We start from the raw sequence: 20,836 nt of genomic DNA on the forward strand, positions 1-20,836 counted from the left end.
GCCAGTACTGGAACCTGCATTAAAGACAGAAATGTTCTTGAACAAAGCACTTGGTTGTCACCAGTGTAAAGTAGTTTTCTTTTCTTACACTGCCCCAGAATCACTGTATGACCTTGAACAGTTTCCCCATTTCTTCTTCTTGTCTGCCAAGTAGGAGAGTTAATTATCTGGAGCACTATTTGTTTTCTTTCAAGAATTAGCACTTATTTTTTCTATTTATTTTCTGTTTTGTTGTTGTTGTTGTTTTTCCTGACAAACAAACAATGACAACAACAAAAACATACTGACAATTCCCACTACTTTTGTTCTTTGCCCTCTGGACCTTCTTTATGGCTCATCTACGTTGGTTTTGCTTTCTATTTTTGTCCATCTTTTATTCCTGATTCAGCCACTTTTCACAGTTATGCCCCACATAAATGTATGCATTGGTCCCAGTGATACCCAAGAAGTGATCTGGCAAAACTGGACCTTCTGGTACCATGTACTACCTTCCATCTCAGGAAGCAATGCGAAAGAGGTGCACCAGCATCCAGCAAGTATGGAAGCATTCCATACCCAACCACTACTGCTCTGTGTGAGTGTGCAGTCTCTGGGGGAGGGTGATGAGAATATATCCCCATCTTTATGCTTACTTTGGTTGGCTATCTATGCTATCTGAATAAGTAGAACTTGACAACCAGTTTTACCATTTGCTAAATCCTCAGTTCTCTTACAAACAGGCCTTTCAGGCCTCTTTCTGCTCTCTGATCTGCTTTCCTCCATCCCTTGAACAATCTAGCCTGTAGCATCTTTAGCCAGGGAAAGAGTCCTTTTGAATGACAAATCAATAACCCATCTTGTGACGAAACAAAGAAGTTTGCTCAGTCCCAGCTGAATCAGATCATCAGCTAAATTCAGCAGATTTTCAGGGAGGGTTGACAGCAAGCTGGGCCTTGTTTCCTCACCTAGTAGCCAAAGTACTGAGGAAAGCGAGGATGGGCATTCATAACGAAGCACACCTCTCCAACAGTGAGATGGGGATTGAGGTTTCCATTAGTTTTCCTCTTGTTATCATTCCTCCACATCAGCATCCACTGACCTCAACCACCCCTCCCTCTTTCTCATCCTTTTATCTCTCCAGTCCTTTTATCTTCTGTCTTTAACTCAACCCCTCTCATCTTTCTAGAAATTCAAGCTACCCAATTTTTTTTCTCCATCTTCAGCCTTTTCTGCTTGCTTAATCCCTTTGAAATCTTTTGGCCCAAATTTCTATCCCCTAAACTTTGTCTGTTTAGAATGTCATACCTACTGCTTAGGGATCTCTGGGCCATGAGAAAAACTGGCTTGTTCCCTACTGTCCTCATCTCAATAGCTGGTTCCCCATTGTGCATCAGCATGTTTTCTTTCACAGGGGTTTAAAGGACACTATCTTTTGGGGCTGGCCCAGGCTAAAATTTCATCTGCAGGCACCAAATGTTTCATTCAGCTGTGTGGTTTGTCCTGTGCAGCCTCGAAGTAGTTTCTATTAGTATTCCAATGGAGAGCTCACTGATGGAATTAGTGGGAAACCAGACTGCCAATTTATTTATACCCAGCCTTAGGGCATAACCATTGTGCATGTGTAAAGCTGTTGAGATGCAGAGTATACTCTGCATGTGTGTGTGTATGTGTTGACTGGAAGTAAGTTTGCAGGGAAAAATATTGCCTCAAGGATTGAACAGTGCCCAAAAGTGACCGTACTGTGTGCCAAAGATCCCTTTTCTCTGAACGCAAGAGAAAAATGATGGCTCTGAAATCTGTTGTCTACTTGTGTTTATTAATATCTTTCAACTCCAGTTTAACTGCAGCTCTTGTTACCCTGGTGGAGAGAGAAAATTCTAATTTAACTTCTGGAGTCCTTCCACCTTCAACAATATCTGTGTTATGAAACTATCGCTGCCTTTGGCTTGTGGGGTTGTTTAAAGCATATGAGTAATGAATAACGAAGTTTTCCCATTACATTGTCTCTTAGCCTGTGATGTGTTTTTAGGTAAATTGAGAGACGTCGGAAGCATTTAGTTGTGAATATATCGTTGATGCATCAGTGCTGAATGCGAATGAACTCTTTTTCCGGTATAATTTCATCAACTTTCATTAGGAGAATTTTTATTGCCATTATCTTGGCCAAATGATAAATCACGGAATAGCTTTCTCATTTTTCCCCCTCCTTCCGTGTTTCCTATTACTGTGACACAGTGTCATTTAGGAGATGCAGATGAACACCTCACTGCCCTGTTATGATAAAAACAGTTTGGGCAGAGAACAAATGTACTGGTTTAACTAGACCAAGAGCTAATAGGTTGTGTTCATTTAATTCATCTGATTAGCCATGTTGAGTTCCTCTGGAATGTTTCTTCCCACCAAATCATATATACAGATACATCCAGATATTAGAGCATGGTGATGTCTCTTACCATACTGTCTGCTGTGGTATGAAAAAATGAGAAGAGATTAGCAAATAATGTCTAGTTCCATTATTCTTTATAACAGCCAGGAAACTATAAACCTGTTATCCTTTAACATTATGTCTTCAAAAGACATGCATGAGGGGGCCCAGGGGACCAGTGGGCATATTTGTATTGCGCAGCAATGTGTGTATTGAGCCAATGCTGATCCAGACTGGCACTTTCATGTTATGAAGAGCAGAAACTATGCAAAGATATGAGCTGATCATCAAAGAAGAATACCTTTGTTAGCATATCCATGAGGCTAAACTAATTAAGACTGATGATCTTGTCTGCAGCTTTCTGGTACAGTTTTCTGATTCAGACTTTGCTTAGATTTTGCTGGCTTGGAAGACTGCACTGCACTCCGCTTCTCATACAGATGCCTCCAGAGGAGGATGGAGCCATGTAGGATTGTGATGGGGAAAGATAGGGTCTCTGAGAGTTCAGGACATTGCAGAGGACCTGATGGCAGGTAGAACAGCTTCCTCCTGCATGGTAGTGGCAAACGGGTTATATATTGTCACTGTGAGTAGAAACAATCCAGCTTGACTGCTGTGGAGCTTCTTAACCAAAATCAAAAGTTCACCACTTCTCTTTCTTTATCTCTTGTAGAATTTCAAGAATTTCAAGCAAGGCAGGAGGGGCTGGTTTCTACCCAGAGCACCAGCTCTTGGCACTGCTGGCAGATATCATTAATGCTGTTAGTTTGATGCATCAGTTCTGTCAGCATCTTCACTTTAATGGTAGTCACCAATGCAGCTCCAGCTCCTGCCTCTGCTGAGAGCTGAGGAAGAAGAGGGAGAGCATTGTCTGAGTTGGAAAATAAAAGACTGCCTGTGTTTGAAGTGAATTAAATGTGTTAACTTGTAATGTTCTAGCTGAGGTTTCCAGCTGTTATTCCCGAGCTGTCTGTTCTCGAAGCAATATGGGTCCATCATAAAGCAGCTAACTTCAGAGCATGAGCACTTACTGTCTGAGGCTTCTCAGGTGTATTATACTTTTATTATTATTATTTCTCTGTTCATAGTTTCCTAAGGCCTCTTCATATCCTGAATAAAACCCTGGGGAATTGTAAGCCCACAGGCTGAGTTTTAGCACTGTCACTATTCGCATTTCCTGGATTGATAGGTATTTAGTGTGCTGCCTGGATCCTGGAAACAGGACCCTAAGATACACCCCAGGGAAAGCCCCAAGATGTTCCTTGTATTTTTTACCCCTGAGAGAATAATTCCTTTGCTGTGGAAGTGACTTATTTTTGCTCAGAAATGTCACCATTTCCACCTGCCAATTGTAACTGCCACACTAAAATGTCTTCTGAAGTAAAATAATGGAAGTGAGGAATCTATGTAGAGCTGCGAGGCCCTCGTTGTTTTGTATTAATGACCATTGGTTCCTCTAAGCCTCTTCATCTATTTTCTTCCCATTATTAATAATTACTATAGTTCATTGCACCTGGCTCTTACTTAGCAAAGCTTGCAGTGATTAGGATGGGAGAAGAAATGGTGTTAGAGATTTGCTGACTGCTTTAAAGATATTTAAGAGACTTTCTGAGAGCAGAAGTCAGATCTCCAGAGTCCTTTGTCTACGCCTGGCAGGGAGGCTCTGTTTTCTCATATTGTTTGTGTGCTCTTCTAGGCACGTCCTCTGCTTATCTAGCTGTCCAACCACTCAGTATATGTACAAGCTCAAAATAATGCATTATTTGTTCATTATTCATTATTATAATTACTTATTCATATTTATTCATATAGTTTGAGAAAACAAGCAGAATTTCAATGTGGTTACTATAGGAAAATGTGTTTGTTATCAGATAGGGCTGCTTTAATGTTAGATTTTATTTGTACATGCTGGACTTGCTGGAGTTGAAGTGAAGGCATTCGCCTTGTAAGACATTTTGTGGCCTCTAACAAACATGAACCAAAAAAAAGCATTACAAGGGAGCTGTAGATGGTCACTTGGGAAGCCTCTTTTTTCCATCCACCTCCATGCTGTTGGCTCCCAATTTCTCTCAGCTGTGCAGAAGATCCTAGAGAAATTATAAGTGCAACCTTACATAGGAAACATAAACAAATTAAAGAAGGCAAAACAAAACTAACTACTAAGAAACAGGAGACTGGAGCTCAGCCCCCTGTTATCAGTTACTGGTATATTATATATATATAATATATAATATATATAATATATGGGCTCTGTTACCTGTAAGATGTGCAGTAACAAACACCGAGTGAAGGGTCAAGAGCAGGCCATGCTGGTGTGGAGCACACACTGTGCTTGTGGCTGGTGCCAGGGCTGTGAGCACGGACTTATGGCAGTTGCTAAGGAAACAGTCTTGGAAATGGGATTGGAGTTCTTGTCAGAAGGTTGGCTGCAGAAATGGTTTGTGCTTCAAAAGCACACGGGGCTGATACTGACAAAGGCTGCAATTGTTCAGCAATTGATTCAACCCCTGGTGTGATAGCATTAAGGAGTAACACATGATGTGATCACTAAATGCCAAAGATGAGGGATTTTGCAGTTTCTTTGGGTTATTTTCGGTGACTCTTTTGTGGTTTTGGAGGTTTTTTTTGGTCTCTTGCCATCTCACTGCTTGTGAGAAACTACCAGTAATTACACCGGATTACTCCTATGTAGGCCCTTGATGTGTTACTTTTTTGTTGGGTCTTTATTTTTTTAAGTAGTGAAAAAGCATGCACAGACAATTCAAAGTCAGGGCTCTTCCATGTGAGGATCCACAGCTTGAAGGAGTCCTCTTGGAAAGGTGATGTTGATAATCCCAGTCCTGTTTTTGCATTTCTTTGCCTGCACGTCCCTACTAGAGACATAGGCTTTTAATACACTGAGAAATTCCTCAGAGTTATTTGTTATTTTGCAATTACTTTGTAATTGATTTTCTTAAAAAGCAATTCATAACTTGTTAAAGATGTTCCCTCCTTCCCCTCTTCACTGTTTTTTCTCTAATCTCTGCCACTGTCCAGTATTTACAGTCATAAAACCTATTTGTTTCCCATTGCTTAGGGAGATGACGCTTCTAGAGAGAGAAAAAAGATGAGACCTAATGATTTGTAAGAGTGTATTTAGTCAGATCCTCTTGGGGTATGAGTCTAATTTGTACAGTGACAACTTCAGTGTAAGTAACCAGAGCAGTTACACTACTTGCCTCTGTTGCCTCTGTAAAATAGAAGCTATTTTAGAATAGATCCTGTAGAACAAATGCTATCATTGAATTCATGATTGACTGTATGGGAACCTGAATGAGGTGATACTGTAATACTAAGAGCTGTCCTTCTGAAAAACAGTCTCCCAACACCTGCGCTTTGTACACTCAGCAATAAAACTTCCTCCTTTTTTCCACCAGGGCCTGCAGCTGGGAACTCAAGAGCTGGAGGAGATGGGAAGCAAGTTTTGCCTTGCTCTGCTCATTCTGCACCTCAAATCCTTGCCCTGCAGCAAGAAGGTGATGGCTCAGGCAGCGCTACTCCTAGATCTGGAGGAAGAGATAACAATAACAGACCGGGCACAAAGGTCAGTGACAGTTTCCTTACAAATTTCATTTTCCTCTCAAAATATTACTTGAGCATATGGATGGCACTGTCTCAGTGAATTCATCAACAGGAAACTGAAGTTTCAGGTGATACTCTGTCCACCTCAGATCTCCTCTGTGGAGTCAATCTCCTACAGGGAAGATGTTCTCTAGGTGAAGGACTTTGATGGTATGATTTAGAAGCAGTATGCCTGATTCTGCAAGGATTCGCACAGTCATTCCTCTTTTCCTCACAGCATTGTATCCTACAGACATATGAAGCATAGGTTTGTGATTTTTGGTGCGTGTGATGAAGTCATTATCCAAACAACCATATGGGAGGTGTTTTTTCCTAATTGCAAAATTCATTTCTTAGCTTCCTGTGTTCAATGGGATGTATGCAAGTGAGGTTGCCTCATATGTGGGGAATTTGGCCTGGGTAAAGGTCAGAATATGGGATGCTTCAGCTGTGATGAAGCAGAAATGTATGTGCTCTTTCTAAACCATGCTATTCCTAGTTCTACATGCAAGCACTTACTCTTGCAATATTGTTTTTCCAAGACAAATGGAGGAAAAAATAACTGAGTGATGTGATATGATTTGAAGTTCCCAGTGGGTTTGTTATCAAAGAGTGCTTCCAGCTTCATCAATGAAAAGCCAATTTTTTCTGTTGCAGAAATGCCCCCATAATTTACAGCAAACTTCCAGTCTTCCCCCTGCAGGAATACTTAACTGACATTCGCACCACCTGTTCCTCATGCCTGAAACCATTCTTACAAGCTTGTTCGTGGTTTTTAATGTTTATGGGCAACAATGAAAAAAAGAGAACTAAAATATAGAGACATTCCTTTTGTATAGCTGTGCTCACTTGTACATATGAACACATAAATGAAAGCAATTAACATGTATCCTAAATGGTTTCAGTACTGGGGACAGCCATCCGAGAAATCGTTGGTGTCTCATTAGAGAGAGCTACTGAAGCCTGGCCAGGTGGATGAATTTGAGATATAAATCAGATTTTCCAATTCTGAATTAGAGCTGGAGGAGTTTTTGCATGAAAGTAACTTCAGGGAAGGAAAATATTGAACTCTGACTTGTCCCAGACACTGAAAATAAGTTGGTCATACCAACTCCATGAGCACTTTCTCTCATTTGTGTGGTTTTCCATTACCTTTTTCTTTGGTTGGTTTCATGTTAGTGAGCATTCATTTCATTTTTCCTGATGTTGTGTGGGCGATGAACCTTTACCAATATAGCAGCTCTCTAATGACAAATACTTTTAAAGAAGTTAAGAATTAAAGAAAAATCCCTTACCTTGTACAGCTCCCATGCCATTCCATATCTGTTTGTGGTGGTCAAAAGCAAAGCGCTCTGTCCCTTCAAGGTTCTGTGTCATCTGGGGATGGGATGTCACTGCTGAAGGCAGTGTGATGGTTACTTGTTCATTTTCACTCCAGTGGGTGGAATTGCAGATTTATGGAGTTCTGATGGGTTAGGTGCAATTAGTTGGCATTTGTAGTACAAGTAAACATTACATTGTTTGCTCCTGTCTAAAGATTTGCCATATTACAGGAGCTTTTTGCAAAAGATCAGGAAAAGGGAGATGTGGGGACCAAGGGGCTTGGCTTGTAAGTGTATTCTATTTTATGATAAATAATTCATTGAAAAGGATTGTGCAGCTTATTGATTCTGATTCAGAAAATTAATATTTTGCTTCTGGGTTTCTTTGAGTCTCGCCAAGAGAACTGCATAATTTGATTTTAGAGGGAATAAGAGGCCTAAAGCAACCAAAGGAAGAATGCAGAATAAAGAGAGCACACTGCTATGGGCAGGAGAGCAGCTGTATCCAGGCCTCTCCCCCAGCTCAGACTTTGAAATAAAATAATGCATAGACTATGAAATAAAAAACTGATTATCCATCAGAACTGGAGGTTGCAGTGTGGGGTTCCACTCGGTCTAATCTTACTCTGTAAAGATGAAATCCAGTCTTTCTCCATTTAGGTAGCACAAGGAGCTCAGCAGAGTCTTTCTGCTTACTGGTGGTGTGTCACTACATCAATGGTAATTATAGTCTACTTTTGCCAAGACTAGAGCTGTCTTTCATGGTTTAAGGAGCAGGAAGTGTTTATAGCTTAGAACCAGTGCTGTTGTCTTCTGTAGTTACCACAAAAAACACTTGAACACTTTCTATGCTTTCCTCTTGTGAGGATGGAAATAACCCAAATTATTTTTGTACCTTTGCCAAAGCAGAGTTGAACTCGGGGCCTGCAGGTGCTACACAGGAGCGACCTAAATGGTTACACTGTGGGATGTCTTTCTTGTGTGCTTTACACTGTGAGCAGAGGTGGTTTAAACACCTTGCAGGCAATCCCTTTTCCAGACCTCTGTACTGTGTAATGAATAGTGGGTGTTTAAGTGGGAGCCAATGGGTCTGACTGCAGCTTAAGTTTGTTTTTGGTAGAGCGTGTTGCAGAAGACTGTCTTGACTGACTTTCTCACCTAGAGAAAGATACACATATGGATGTTTCCTATCAGAGCAGGATTAACAGTGTCAGAAGAAAACGATGACTGTCACTCGACCTTGATGAAAATACGATCTTTATTTAGTTGATAAGGTTCTATTTTGCAGAAAACATGCTGAAATTGCTCTGACCACTCCAGCTGTGATCAGTGAGATTAATTGCACAGTGCTTATGTTCAATACATCTATCTAATTTTCTAAATGTGCATTTCTGAGTGCCCGTCTCTATAGTACTCCGGGTGACAGGTCAAGCCATGGAAAGAGAAGTTAATCCAGTACTGGACAGATCTGACTTCCAGGTGATATGTCTCATGGCAAAGGTACATAGATCACAAGCCAGAGGTCTTTTATGTTACGAAACTCCTACGGTTCATGTTCTGCGTTTGTGTCTTTTTTTTTGTCATGGTGTCTGGTGTGCGTGGCATTGACTTGGCATCTCAGCATCTCCCTCCAACAGCGAACATTTTCACCTGTCAACGTTTATAACTGGATGTGTCTTTTAATTTTCCTCTTAGAGCTCTCTCTGCTCAGGGCATTTTGCAGCCTTACTTTTCCGCTACTGCTGTGAGGAGGATGAAGGAGCAGGCTGGACACTGGCTACTTCTCTAGAATAAACTATTTGCTCTGTCAGAGTCAGTGAGCGGTAGATCGAAGCAAGGTAATAGCTACTGGGGAAATGACTGGTCTAATGGAGGCATCTTGTGTGAATGGGGGATTTCTCCCACCTGATTTCATAGTGTTCAGTGTACAGTCTCCAGTGAGCCGAAGAAAGGTGTGCTAAACCTTTAGTGGTCCTAACAAAATGTATTTTGGAACACAGGCAAGAATTCCTTCTTGACCTCAGTCTAGCACATACAGTATATGAAGTCATTCAGGAGCATTAACTGTGTAGTAAGTTCCCAGCAGAGGCAGGGTAACAAAGTAGCTATATCTGAAAATAAGCAAAAAGGGAGTTGAATTTTTGTCTCTGGGGCTACATTACTAATAGAACAGTAGAGTATTTCCCCCAGAACCTGGAAATCCTTGGAGAACATGAAATTCACATAACAATTCTTCATCTCTGGTTCTCTAAGGGCAGCTGTCTTAAAGACCAACAGGTAACTACTGAGATTATTGCCATGAGATGCAGTGAGATCATAGGATTCTGGATTACCTGAAAGTGCTTGACTGTGTGGAAATAGTTTAACTCTGAAATCTCTACAGTACACTGCAAGTTCCTTACTCAGATATTCTCTCTCCACAAAAACCTCCTATTTACTTCCTACTCAATGCTCTACTCAATGCTGTACCTTTCTAAAACTGGGGAAAGTCTAGTAAGGGGACTTTTGTTTTAGCTCTGTTTAAATGGTATGTAAATGATGTGCTAGCAGAGTCCTGGAACCAGTACTCCAAAGGTTGTTGGTACCTAATATATTGCTTCCCATGATTATTAGCTGAAGACAAAAACAAGTGATTCTTTAAATGTTTCCAAAAAGAATATCATCCAGAGAACATCCTGCAAACTTCAGAAGCATAGATGCATCTGGGGATGGAACAAACTCTTGATCATCCTAATACAATTCTCATAACTGCCTGTCTAGTGGTTAAATTGTTCAAGGTATCAGCCAGCTTTTAGTTAGCATCCTGTGCCCCTGGGGCATTTCTCCTTAACTCTCACACTTGTTTAGGTGCCGTCACCCTCATATTGCACAAGACCTACTAAAGAACTTAGTAGTTTGTGGGTTTTTCTTTTCAGAAACTTTTTATAGGTGTTTTTCTGCATCAAAAGGCTATTCCTCTACCAGCAGGCCAGTTTTAAGGACCATTCTGCCAAGTCAAATGTCAAATATGTGGAGGGTTAACTGCATTTTGCAGCCATCTTCTGAAAAACAAGGTAATGTATCAGTTGATTGTAGAGGCATTTTACTCTCTTATCTCACAAAGATACAGTGCTGTAGATGTTGGCCTCACAACTCTGCTTTTGCTCAAGAAGAGCCACTAATTCTTGTATTTCCAGCCATGTCTTGCAGTCAGTTCAGGCATTCGGAAGCTGTCTTCTGGGAAAACAAAATGACAGCATGTACTTCAGACATCATGTTTTTTGATAATAAGTTTCATGCCTCATTTGCTATGAAACAATTGGGTTTTAAGTCAGTGCTGCCCAGGTAACTTCACATTTTTCATGACCACAAAGAGGATGAGAAGTGACTGCTCACTAAGAGCAGGTTTCAGAAAGCATTACCTTGTTAAGGGTGTTTTCCCCTTTTCCTCATGTTTTGAACGGATGGCACTTCTGTTCATTCTCTTTTTGCATTTGTGCCTTTGAGTGTTTTGCAAACACTGCAGCAGTTGTAGCCCTTTGTTTGGGAGGTGTTTCTTACATACTGAGGCAGACCCTTGCAAAGTCATTAAGTGTTTTCTGCTGACTCAGATATTATTCATCTCTTGTGTTTCTTTATCATTTCTTATGTTTCTTGAACAGAGATAAATTTCTCTCCTCCCCAGATGGTAAATATACCTTACTGTGATATTAATCAGAAGCAGAATGTTTAATCACTACCATGGCCCTTTGTCCAGGTGCAATCTATTCATCTTCCATACAGTGAGCAGTTAAAATGGTCAGTGAGTGGATGGCAAATCCAATAATATACAAGAAGGATTTGTAGATCATTTGGAACTGTGCTTGCTCTTCTCCTATACTTCATTGATGCACCATCACAATCCTAGATAGTATTGAACTGTTGGATTTCCCATCTCTTCTCTGTAATGCATCCTCGCCTGATTATGGCTGTGCAAGCAATTCTGCTCATCTTTTAAGCTATGTGGCCAAAATGCCATTCAGATCAAAATAGAGTGAAGCAGACCCAAAGGTGGGAAGTTCAAAGAGCAAAAGAACAAAGAAGGAACGAGGCGTGTTGGTTTCAATTCATGCATCTTTAACACATATTTAAACAGCAGAATTACGACATGATAGTTCTGTGCAGTGATGGCAAATGGCTCCCTTGCTTCCTGGTTTGTGTCTTCCTCTGCTTACAGGTGAATGTGGGTTTCATTTGTTGTTACAGTTTTTTGTTTGTTCGTTTAAATTATATGAACTGGAACTAATTTTGGCTGAAGTGTTTGAGTGCAAGACAGTGCTTCACCCTCCCAAATGCCCCATCTCCTCATGGTTCCAACAGGCTGAGTACCTGATCCACTGGGGCAGTCTGTACGGTTGGACTCTGGGGAGTCCTCTGACACATGCATGGAGATGAAAGGGCTCTTTCATCATTTTGTGAATCTAATTCCCTGGAAAACATCAGCAGGAATCATCTGGTAGTTTTGATTCAGATTTCTGTTTGATTGAACGTTCATTTTTCTTTAAGTAAAGATTTGGAACATTTTTAACCTTGATCATCTGTAGACATTAAATATCTTGGGGCAGCTTTCAGAAGGAGAGGTTATTTATTGATTCCATTTTTTAGCTTGGTCACAGGTTATGTAGCTGTTAGAGGAATTTGAAGTTTCTACTGCTTTGTGAACATCTATGAATGTGATATTCCTGTGTTTGGATGCCTGAGCAAAAAGGGCATGGTGATGGTGATAGCTTATTAGGTAAATCCAAGTTTCGTGTTTGCCATACTGTGTCATGTTAGTGGTGTAGAACATGGAGCAAAAGGAGCTGCTAATGTATTTCATATAACTCTTCAAGGGCACCGCCTAACTTTTAACAGTAAAGGAGTGTGTCAGCTATGAGAGCAGCTGCAGAGTTCTGGGGTAGACTCACATTACTGTAAGGAGTCAGAATCAGTTTATGACTACCAGGAGGTATTGCTTAAATACATATATACTCTACAGTGCTCTTTCATACAGATGCTGCAAAAGGGGAGTATCTTCTTTCTGTCCAGGGTCTGACGTAAAACCTTGATGTGCCTGCTCATGAGAGGAAACACCTCCAACTTTGGATTTAGATCTATTACTGGATTCAGATTTTACTCTCAGTACATATATATTGATAATTGTGTTTTGTAAATAAGAACATGAACTTTCTTCCATCCCTCCCTCCCTTCATCCTTCTCATCCAGCACTCTTCAGCGTCTCTCCTTTGTTAGTGTGAGAATACAAGCCCAATGAATTCTGTGGAGGTTCAGCCGAGCAATGCAGTCTATAATTAATGTATTTGGTATTCAGAAGGCTTTTATGTAGCTGTGCACAGGTGAGCCACTGTAATTCAGCAACTTTTCATTAACACTTTCTGGAGCTGTCCCTGTTTTCTTCCTATTGATTTTTATTATTATTATGAAATAACCTTGGGAGCCACACAGATCTTGTTGACTGTTACCAAATACCAGTCCAAGCCTATCTCAGGCTGGGAACAATTATTCATGCTTACTTCAGAGGTAATTCATTTATCATTTAATAGCTAATAATAGCAATTTAAACAGCAGTAGGAAGGGATGAGATGAAAAGAGCAAATGGCAGAAAAAGGAATCACAGAAGGACTGCATGCTATCATATCGAAGGTTATTCAAATTACTGTACACGTACAGATCTGACTGGAGTACCGATAATGAACTTGTATATATCCAGCAGAACAAATGGGCTCTGCATTGCCCTTTCTGTGAGGCACATTGCTACTGCCTGGTATTAGACATTTTCGTATTGATTAGGAGCATCTGTATTTCTGTGGTACAGTCCTTTTCCCTTAAAATCGTACTTGAAATGTGGAAGTCATTGGGTCCCTTCACATGCTGGGATAAAAATTTACTTCTAAAGCAATCAACATTAATTTATGAAGTTATGAAATATCTCCCAAAAGACTGGATTATGAGGGATATGCACTTCCGTCTGAGGTGATCTTTATAGACCAGGATAGTGCTGACACTGGAACGGGATAGAGTCTTTCCTAGAAGTCACAAAGGATAATGAGAGGATTGATATGTTTAGACTTACAGTCATTTTGAATGCAGCCAGATGCGACAATTTTGGGTTGACCATGGATCAGGTGTTTAAGAGGCAGTGTTAGGACACTCCATATAACATTATTGCAGAGCTAGGTGGTGAAGGCTTTACCACACATCAGTCCTGCACAGCATTGATGGCGGCAGGGTTACGTGTGCTGCTACTGTTTAAAACATTAGTGTTTAAAATGGATGTCTTCTGTTGTGGGCAAAATATGATAGAAGGAGCTGCATCCTCAGTGAAACCATCAGTGGGATCCACGTTTTCCTCAGGTCAGAATTTTATATGTATTTAAGTTTCTCAGGCAATAAGAGCAAAGGAAAGCATTGTGGTTCTGATACAGTGATGCTCATCAGCACACTGTGTCCCCATCTCTCTGTTCTTTCTCTGCAGAGGGAACACATGAGATTTGTGCTTTCGAGGCAAACAGCTTATTGCAGGTTTTGGTCTGATGCCCAGCCTGCAAATGAGAGTCTGACCAGGCCACTTGTACTGTGGTGACAGTATACAGCTGCTATCTAGGAGCATATCAAAAATCTTAGCAAGACAAATGAGAGACTGAACAGTTATAGGGATAGAAAAAGACAGATAAATTCATAATTAAAGCTGTCGAGTTGCAGTAAAAGGAACATTTAACTTGGAACGAAAGTGGGTGGGCGAACAAAGTGTCGTATTTGGAGGTGAAAGTTGGCACTTGAACAGCATTTTTAAAGTACTCCAAAGCCACCTCCACTGACATCTCAGCTCTATTGTATATTCTGTCAGAGGCTCTGGCTGTGCAGTGTATTGTGGCTGTGACTCATGCGCAGCCCCTGCTGCTTGCTGCCATATGAGATATTAGAGAGACAGACATGGCAGGAGTATTGTGTGAGACTGAGGTAAATACGTGCAGGTTGGTGTTTTTAGACCCAGCACACACATGTACATGGACATATATGCATAGAGGCATAAACATGTAAGCCAGCTGCTGTAGCCTGTGGCGATTCATTATATCGTCTCAGAAACAGTGGGGGTTTATTAAGATGTATAAGCTAAATGAGATATTAGCAGGAAGAATTTGTGAGAATTTGGCTGGAGCTGGGCCTGCAAAGATGTGATGATAAGATCATGTGATGTTAATACTTCATACGGATCTTCACAGAGGGTTGGAACTTGATGATCCTTGAGGTCCCTTTCAACCTGAGTATGGTTCTGTGAATACTTAACATCTGAAGAACACACACACACAAAAATAAAGCCTAAAATCTCAAATCCAATTCCCATGAATACTGGGGGAGTTCACTCACAAGATGAAGACCTGTGCCATTTTGGCCACGGCCAGTCTGTAGATAACAGTAGTTCAGGCTGAGCAAAGACAACATGCCAAGCACTGGCCACCACCAGAGCAGGAAGGAGAAGCAGGGTCTGTACACTGTAAGAGGATAGAAGAAAAAACAGCTGTTTCCAGCTATTAGAGCGTGTTCTTTCCATGTTTCTCCCCTGATGCAGTCGGAGTCCCTTGCTGAATATGTCTCTCAATCCTGCATCCATTTCTTCTTGGTAAAACTTGTGTTTTTCGGATGGATGTGAAGCTAATTTCTGGAAGGATGAGTTTCATTTTTAAAGTAACAGAAGCAGGCTTTGTGTGGTTACGCTTTCAAGTACATCCTTAACCATTTAAAAGTGCATTACCAGCAGTGTTATTTATGGTATCTTATTACCTGTTAAACTATAATGGCTTCCTATTAAGCATTAACAATTAGTTACTACCTTAAATCCCTCTTTCAAAAAAGAGTTAGAGGAATTGGAGCTTGGAGGGAGAGTAAGCAATGGAAGAAACTAAATTCAAGAAGAGCTATCAGGGCAGTATCATTAGAAATAAGGAATAAAGGGAGGAATAGAAAGCATCTATTCCTGTCTATTCTGTCTATTCCTGTGTAATCTGTTTGTTCTGTCTGGGCTGCTCAACAAGTTTTTACATTACACTGTGTACTTCAGAATTGTTTCTGAAGATGCCATTCTACAGTATCTTCCATAAAGCATCAGCATCTCATTAAAAGATAAAAGTCCAAGGTATTCAAATAGCAAGCAAACTCCCAGTATCAAACAACAAAACAGTGTTTGATCTCCTTTGAACTGCAGGGGGCAGCCAAGAATTTGGGTATTGCTACCTGGATTTGTCTTGTCAGGCTTTCCATCGCATTAATACTTATTTTTCATTGTAACACACAACCTGTATTTTCATCTGTGAAGATGTGAATCATGAGACAGGATCCATTGTACGATGTTCAGCCAGTCAGGAGTCCTTCCTGACAGTGCCCAGCATTAGAGATTTCAGAGAGATGCAAGAAATTGCCATCGTGGACAATTACAAACTATTCCCACCATATGGGGGAATGCCTTTCTATCTTCAGACAGTTATTTATTTATACTTGGAAATGTGAGAAATTATAGCCTTTCCAAGTAATTATAATAACAATAATCCTTTCTAATGAAATGTTCCAATGTTCTTATTTTCTGTACGAGTGGTTAATGCTTTTTGAGTCTATCAGTTGAGTTTCATAGATCAGCTGTGTGTTGCTCAGAAAATGTTTCCTCTCTTCAGCTGCGCTTTCACCTTTGCAAATGCATTTTTGTCCTCTGCTGTAAGAGAGAATAATTGGGAGTGCCCAAATTGCCAGTTATTTTGTAAACAATGATTGTCTCTCTTGTGCATCTGGTCACGAAAGACACTCATATTTTTTAGCCTTCCTATTGCTCTAATGACTTTAATCACCTTCTCTGGAACCGTCCTTATTTATCTACTCAGACATACAATCTGATTTTTGGGTGGTCCAGTATGGACTCAGTAATCTCTATGGGTCCCTTCCAAATTGGGTTGTTCTGTGATTCTATGTGTTATCCTTTAACATGTAGGAAGACAGGAATTCAGGATGGCTTCGATAGAGAAAGCAGAGCATTTCTTAAAATAAGTTTTGTAATATTTTCCATCCTGTTGTCTGTAGGCCTTGCAGTTTATTGTTTTCAGGAAGGATGGAGGTTCCTGGATTAATCAGCCTTATCATCACCTGATTTGATGAATGTGTTGGAGAAACCATTTTATCTTTAAGTAATAATCTTGGAAGATTGCTGGCCACAAAGAGGGGTTGTGAAGGAAACCAGAGTCTCTCAGGTGGGAATGCATGCCCGTAAGAAATGATGTCACTTTTTATATTTAGATCTTTTAGATTTCAGCATTATGTCTGACTTGAAGACGGTTCTCACCTAATTAGTCCAGAAAGGATGAAATGGAAAAGAGAGAGTTGAGTGGATGAGGATGTCATGCTGGCAGCTTGTGGGCAGCACAGGAGCAGTGAATAAGATAGAGGGTCCCCATAAGAAGCTGGGACCTAAGATCCCTCCCTGCTTTCATGGAAGTGAAAAACTGCCTTAATTTCAAGAATTTTCTGTATATACATATATATATATATTATTTTTTCATGGAGATACAAAGAATGGATTAGGCTGAAAAATCAGTTGGGTCCTTTGACAATATGTCTGAGATGTCTTTGCCATTTTCAAGGAGCAGATTGGAGACATAAGATGCAGAAGCAAAGCTTGTGTTCACTTTTCTCTCTCTCTCTCTTTAAAATCATACCCAGGTTCTTTTTGTGCAAATGTACTACTCAGGATCAAAGCCTCTGCTCCAAGTGGAGGAAGTCCCTGGAGAGCAAGGCCTGAAAGCTAAGCCTCTAATACTGCTGCTGCTGGCCATACACCAGGTACTGCTTGGGAAATCTAGTCATGCATGACCCAGCACCTGGAGATAGAGAGAAACTGGGAGCAGTGTACTCAGCATCCCTGCATAACTTCTGATCTTTGTTCTCTTTGCTAGCTCATGTCCTTCTTTTGGTCGTGGTCCATCAGGAGTTTATTCCCAGCAGTGTCAGATATCTGAAAGACTCTTCTGTAATGCAGCATCCACTGATTCCTTAGGCTTCTCAGAAGTGTAGTTTCTGTCATATGGACTGGGGTTTATCAGAAAGTGGATAATGGATAGGCTCACTACAGGTCTCTGCTTATTTTGGTGTATTTTTCCTCATTTCTGGCATTTCCATCTCCTTACTGAGTGGCTCTAAGTTAACGGCTGTTGGGGAAGGATCAATAGAAAGATGCTCTCTGCAACATCTGAGATTATTTCCCCTGCAGGTATGACAGGAACAGCCTTGCAAGCAGGATACTTCTTTCCCTTGTGGTGCTTTCCTGCCTCTCTTGTGAGGTGCTGGGTTTGCATGCTAAGAAAGCCACAGTTAGCACAGCTTAAACAAGATGACTCTCAAGAAGCAGTGTCCTTGATCCCTCATTAAAAATGTCCTTGACACGTTGTGCCATCAGAAGGAAGGTTTGCGATGCTGATCACCGGCAGCGTTTCTTCTCCTATGGATGTTATACAGCCTCAGAACATTTTGTTTAATTCATGGGAGAAGGAAGCTCTTTGGGTTTTGCTTCTCTTTAATTTTCTTTTTCTTTTTTTAATGCTTCCCTGAAGGCTGCATGAGAGCTATGGGGGTAGGAACGCAATTGCGGGAAGGTAACCTTTCCCATCCCTCAGCCTCTCAAGAGATGCATGCAACAGCAAGATACATGTAAATCCATCAGAGCTGATAGTGTGGTTTAATGCTAACAGATGTAAAGCATTAAAGGAAATAAACAGCCTGGCCCTGAATGGGATCCAGAGGTATAAAGCTGCAGCCTTGTGCTCACTCCCCGTGTTATTCCAGGTAGTTATTAGTCGTTTAGCTTAACTAAGAAAATGTCAGCCTTACTGCTGCTTTCTGTCATGTCTGTACGCTGCTAACAGTAATGCAGGTTGATTTTGGTTTGTTGTTCTTTTATTAGTTTAAACAGCAGATTATGTTCGTTTTTCAGCAAAGAGGACTTCATTCTAAGACTTAGATGCTGAAAGAGTAACTGTTACCTCAGCAGACAGGTAAACAGGCCAAATTTCCTTCTATTTCCCAAGAGTGCTGGAGGCAGAGGTAGACAGAGAAGTCTGTGCATTCTCCAGTTAAGATCTTCTCTTCCACACCAGTAAAATATCTTTGGAAATATATGAGGGAGCCTTGGAACTTCAGGAATAACAAAACCCAGATCCCTGCTATGTTTCCCTCAACAGATTTTATCTTCTTGGTGTTTGGGCTTGGCTATTTATCTGATCCTTTACATCCGAATGACATTCCTATGCAGTGTGTAGCCTTGCTGTTCTTTCCTCTCTGTTAGATGTGTGGTTGATGTAACTGGGCAGAATTTTCAATTAATCGACAGCCTTTATTCCACCTTTTCTTACAGTAGTGGCATGATGTGCCTGCAGAATTTCCCTACTTCCTTCCACCTTACGTTGCTAGAAATCACTTGGCTCAGAAAATAAAAGCATGGAGCCATTTACCCTTGTTTAGTCCCCTACTGATGGGTCAGAAGTGGAGATTAATAGGGTAGGAAGTGTGTTTCTACTCTGCAGTCAGTAAAGGAAATTCACTGGAACTAAATTAATCATGAAACGGACACAAAGAGGAGAATAGATTAGCAGGGAATTAACTCATTAATTAGATTCATGCCGAAGTTCAGAAGAGGCTTTCCTTCAAGATAACAGCCGAGTTCAAAGATCAGCAAGGGCTGATCATGAGAGGCAGGCACACCGTTTTCCTTCTGAACTCTGTCAGGCTTTACCTTAGCCCAACATCTGGCTGGTTATTATAGGATATCAGACATATGGCTGGCAGGAATTCAGCAGCTGGCAAAGCCTAACCACTTAGTGCCCAGCGATGGAGGCTATTATCAGCCCTTTCAGCTCCCTGGGCTCTGGATCCTGGTGTTGGCGTGAATGCAGGAGCTCTCTCTGTTGTGCCACTTGGCTATTTTTAGAGCTCCATCACAAGTCCTTGTGTGAGCAGCAACAGCTTGTTGGAGAATGGGTTTATTTCCAGCGTTAGGGTGAGCAGAAACCAATACAAGCTTAAGATAGGTAAAGTGCTAAAGCACTTCATTGTGGTAGGGTAGAATAGGTAAATCATTGCATGTTTCTAAGGAGATGGGGTTTGGTTGCCGTCTTCTTACTGTTCTAATGGGACACTTCTCTACAGGGAAACTTATGAGAGAAGCAAAGAACTGTCTCTGCAGTTACTTCTGTGCTGCACAAAGCCCCTGCCAGCTCCCTTCAGGCTCTGTATGACCCCTTGCTGCTCACATGCCAGAAGGCCCCATTACTGAGTAGTGCATTGTAATAAATGCCACGCTGTTGCACGATGGAGCTGGTGAGAAGCATGGAGAGACTGATTTCTAACACACTCTTAATGAACTAACAAACCAGTGCTAAACACCGAGAGCAGATCCATGTGAGAAGGGCCCCCTGCCTTCTCACTTAAGCTTTCCCTCCCTTTGCTTTTGCTGCCTCACAGCATGGATGCAATCAAACCATATTCAGGAACATCTGAGCTGTGTATTTGCCACTTAGGACTTTCTGGGTAGTGAAGTTTCCACATTGTTTATTTAGAGTTAAGTGTTCTGCTGGGTCTCTTATCACTTTCAGTAAATAACAACTGTCCTCTAAATTCTTCAGGCTGATTACTGAGACTGACAATCTGTGTGTTTTGAGTTGCTGAGCTGTATTAATCTCTAATATACCCTGGTCTGTGGATGGAAAGGGTAATGTATTGAGGATGTCACAAGAGGTATAAGCCAAAGGACTTGGTCTTCTTGGGAATGTGAAGTGCTTTGGTTGTGACATGAATAAATCTCCCAGCAGTAGCAGTGCTATTTCTGTTGGGAATAAAGATGTAAGAGGAGTCTGTCTTTTAATCCAACTTGTTAGAGATTTTATAGCACCAGAGCTAATTCATTTCTAGAAAAGAGATTGCAGACGTTATTTTTACCTGCCTGTAGTTTGCCCTGATATAGTTTATTCCACTTGCTTAATGGTGGAGTTGATAAGAATCCCAACCCCAAAAGAAAAATCGTACTGCAATTATAAGTTAAATAAGGTATCATACTGGGGAGTGGAGATGAGGGTGGAAGAGAAGGCATAGTTTATGGCTGTAATCTGTTCTTTGTATTGTAGAGTCTAACCTTCCTATCAGTATGAGACCTGGAAACGTGTCTATTGAAACCCTACTGAATGACACCTACCTGCAGCCTTTGCTAAAATGCAGGTAGGAAAGTGAAAGGAGATATCAGGTCCATGGACTATATAAAATGCAATCCAGAATTTATGCTGAGATAATTCAGTCCTCTGTAATCCATACCAGACTGATGAAATATTGACTTGTACTGTGAATGTGACCCAAGGCAACTGAAGACTTTACTGTGCTTTGGATCAGAACAGTTAAGAATGCAGAGTGCACATTCAGTCAACAAAACATTCCATCTTTGTGCTTTTAATACAGCAAAATGCTTTCC

The 20,836-nt window shown here is 40.9% G+C and overlaps 1 protein-coding gene and 1 long non-coding RNA gene across 2 annotated transcripts in view; one reads left to right on the top strand and one right to left on the bottom strand.

Annotated features, from left to right (window-relative positions):
- Window positions 1-20,836, top strand: part of LOC146760414 (cytosolic carboxypeptidase 4-like) — a 264,452-nt gene that overhangs the window by 235,089 nt on the left and 8,527 nt on the right. Inside the window, exon 6 of the mRNA XM_085551593.1 lies at window positions 5,821-5,987. Coding sequence (XP_085407719.1) covers window positions 5,821-5,987 — 167 coding nt within the window. The remainder of the gene's footprint in view (window positions 1-5,820; window positions 5,988-20,836) is intronic.
- Window positions 2,398-4,954, bottom strand: LOC146760415 (uncharacterized). Its single transcript, XR_014947705.1, has 3 exons — window positions 4,662-4,954; window positions 4,400-4,491; window positions 2,398-3,249 (listed from the first exon to the last, which is right to left on the bottom strand). It is a non-coding gene; the product is annotated as an uncharacterized LOC146760415 (long non-coding RNA).

Source organism: Coturnix japonica, chromosome 6 (assembly GCF_054131305.1).
Source record: "Coturnix japonica strain WE chromosome 6, WE-NBRP24, whole genome shotgun sequence".
Classification (NCBI taxonomy): Eukaryota; Metazoa; Chordata; class Aves; order Galliformes; family Phasianidae; genus Coturnix; species Coturnix japonica.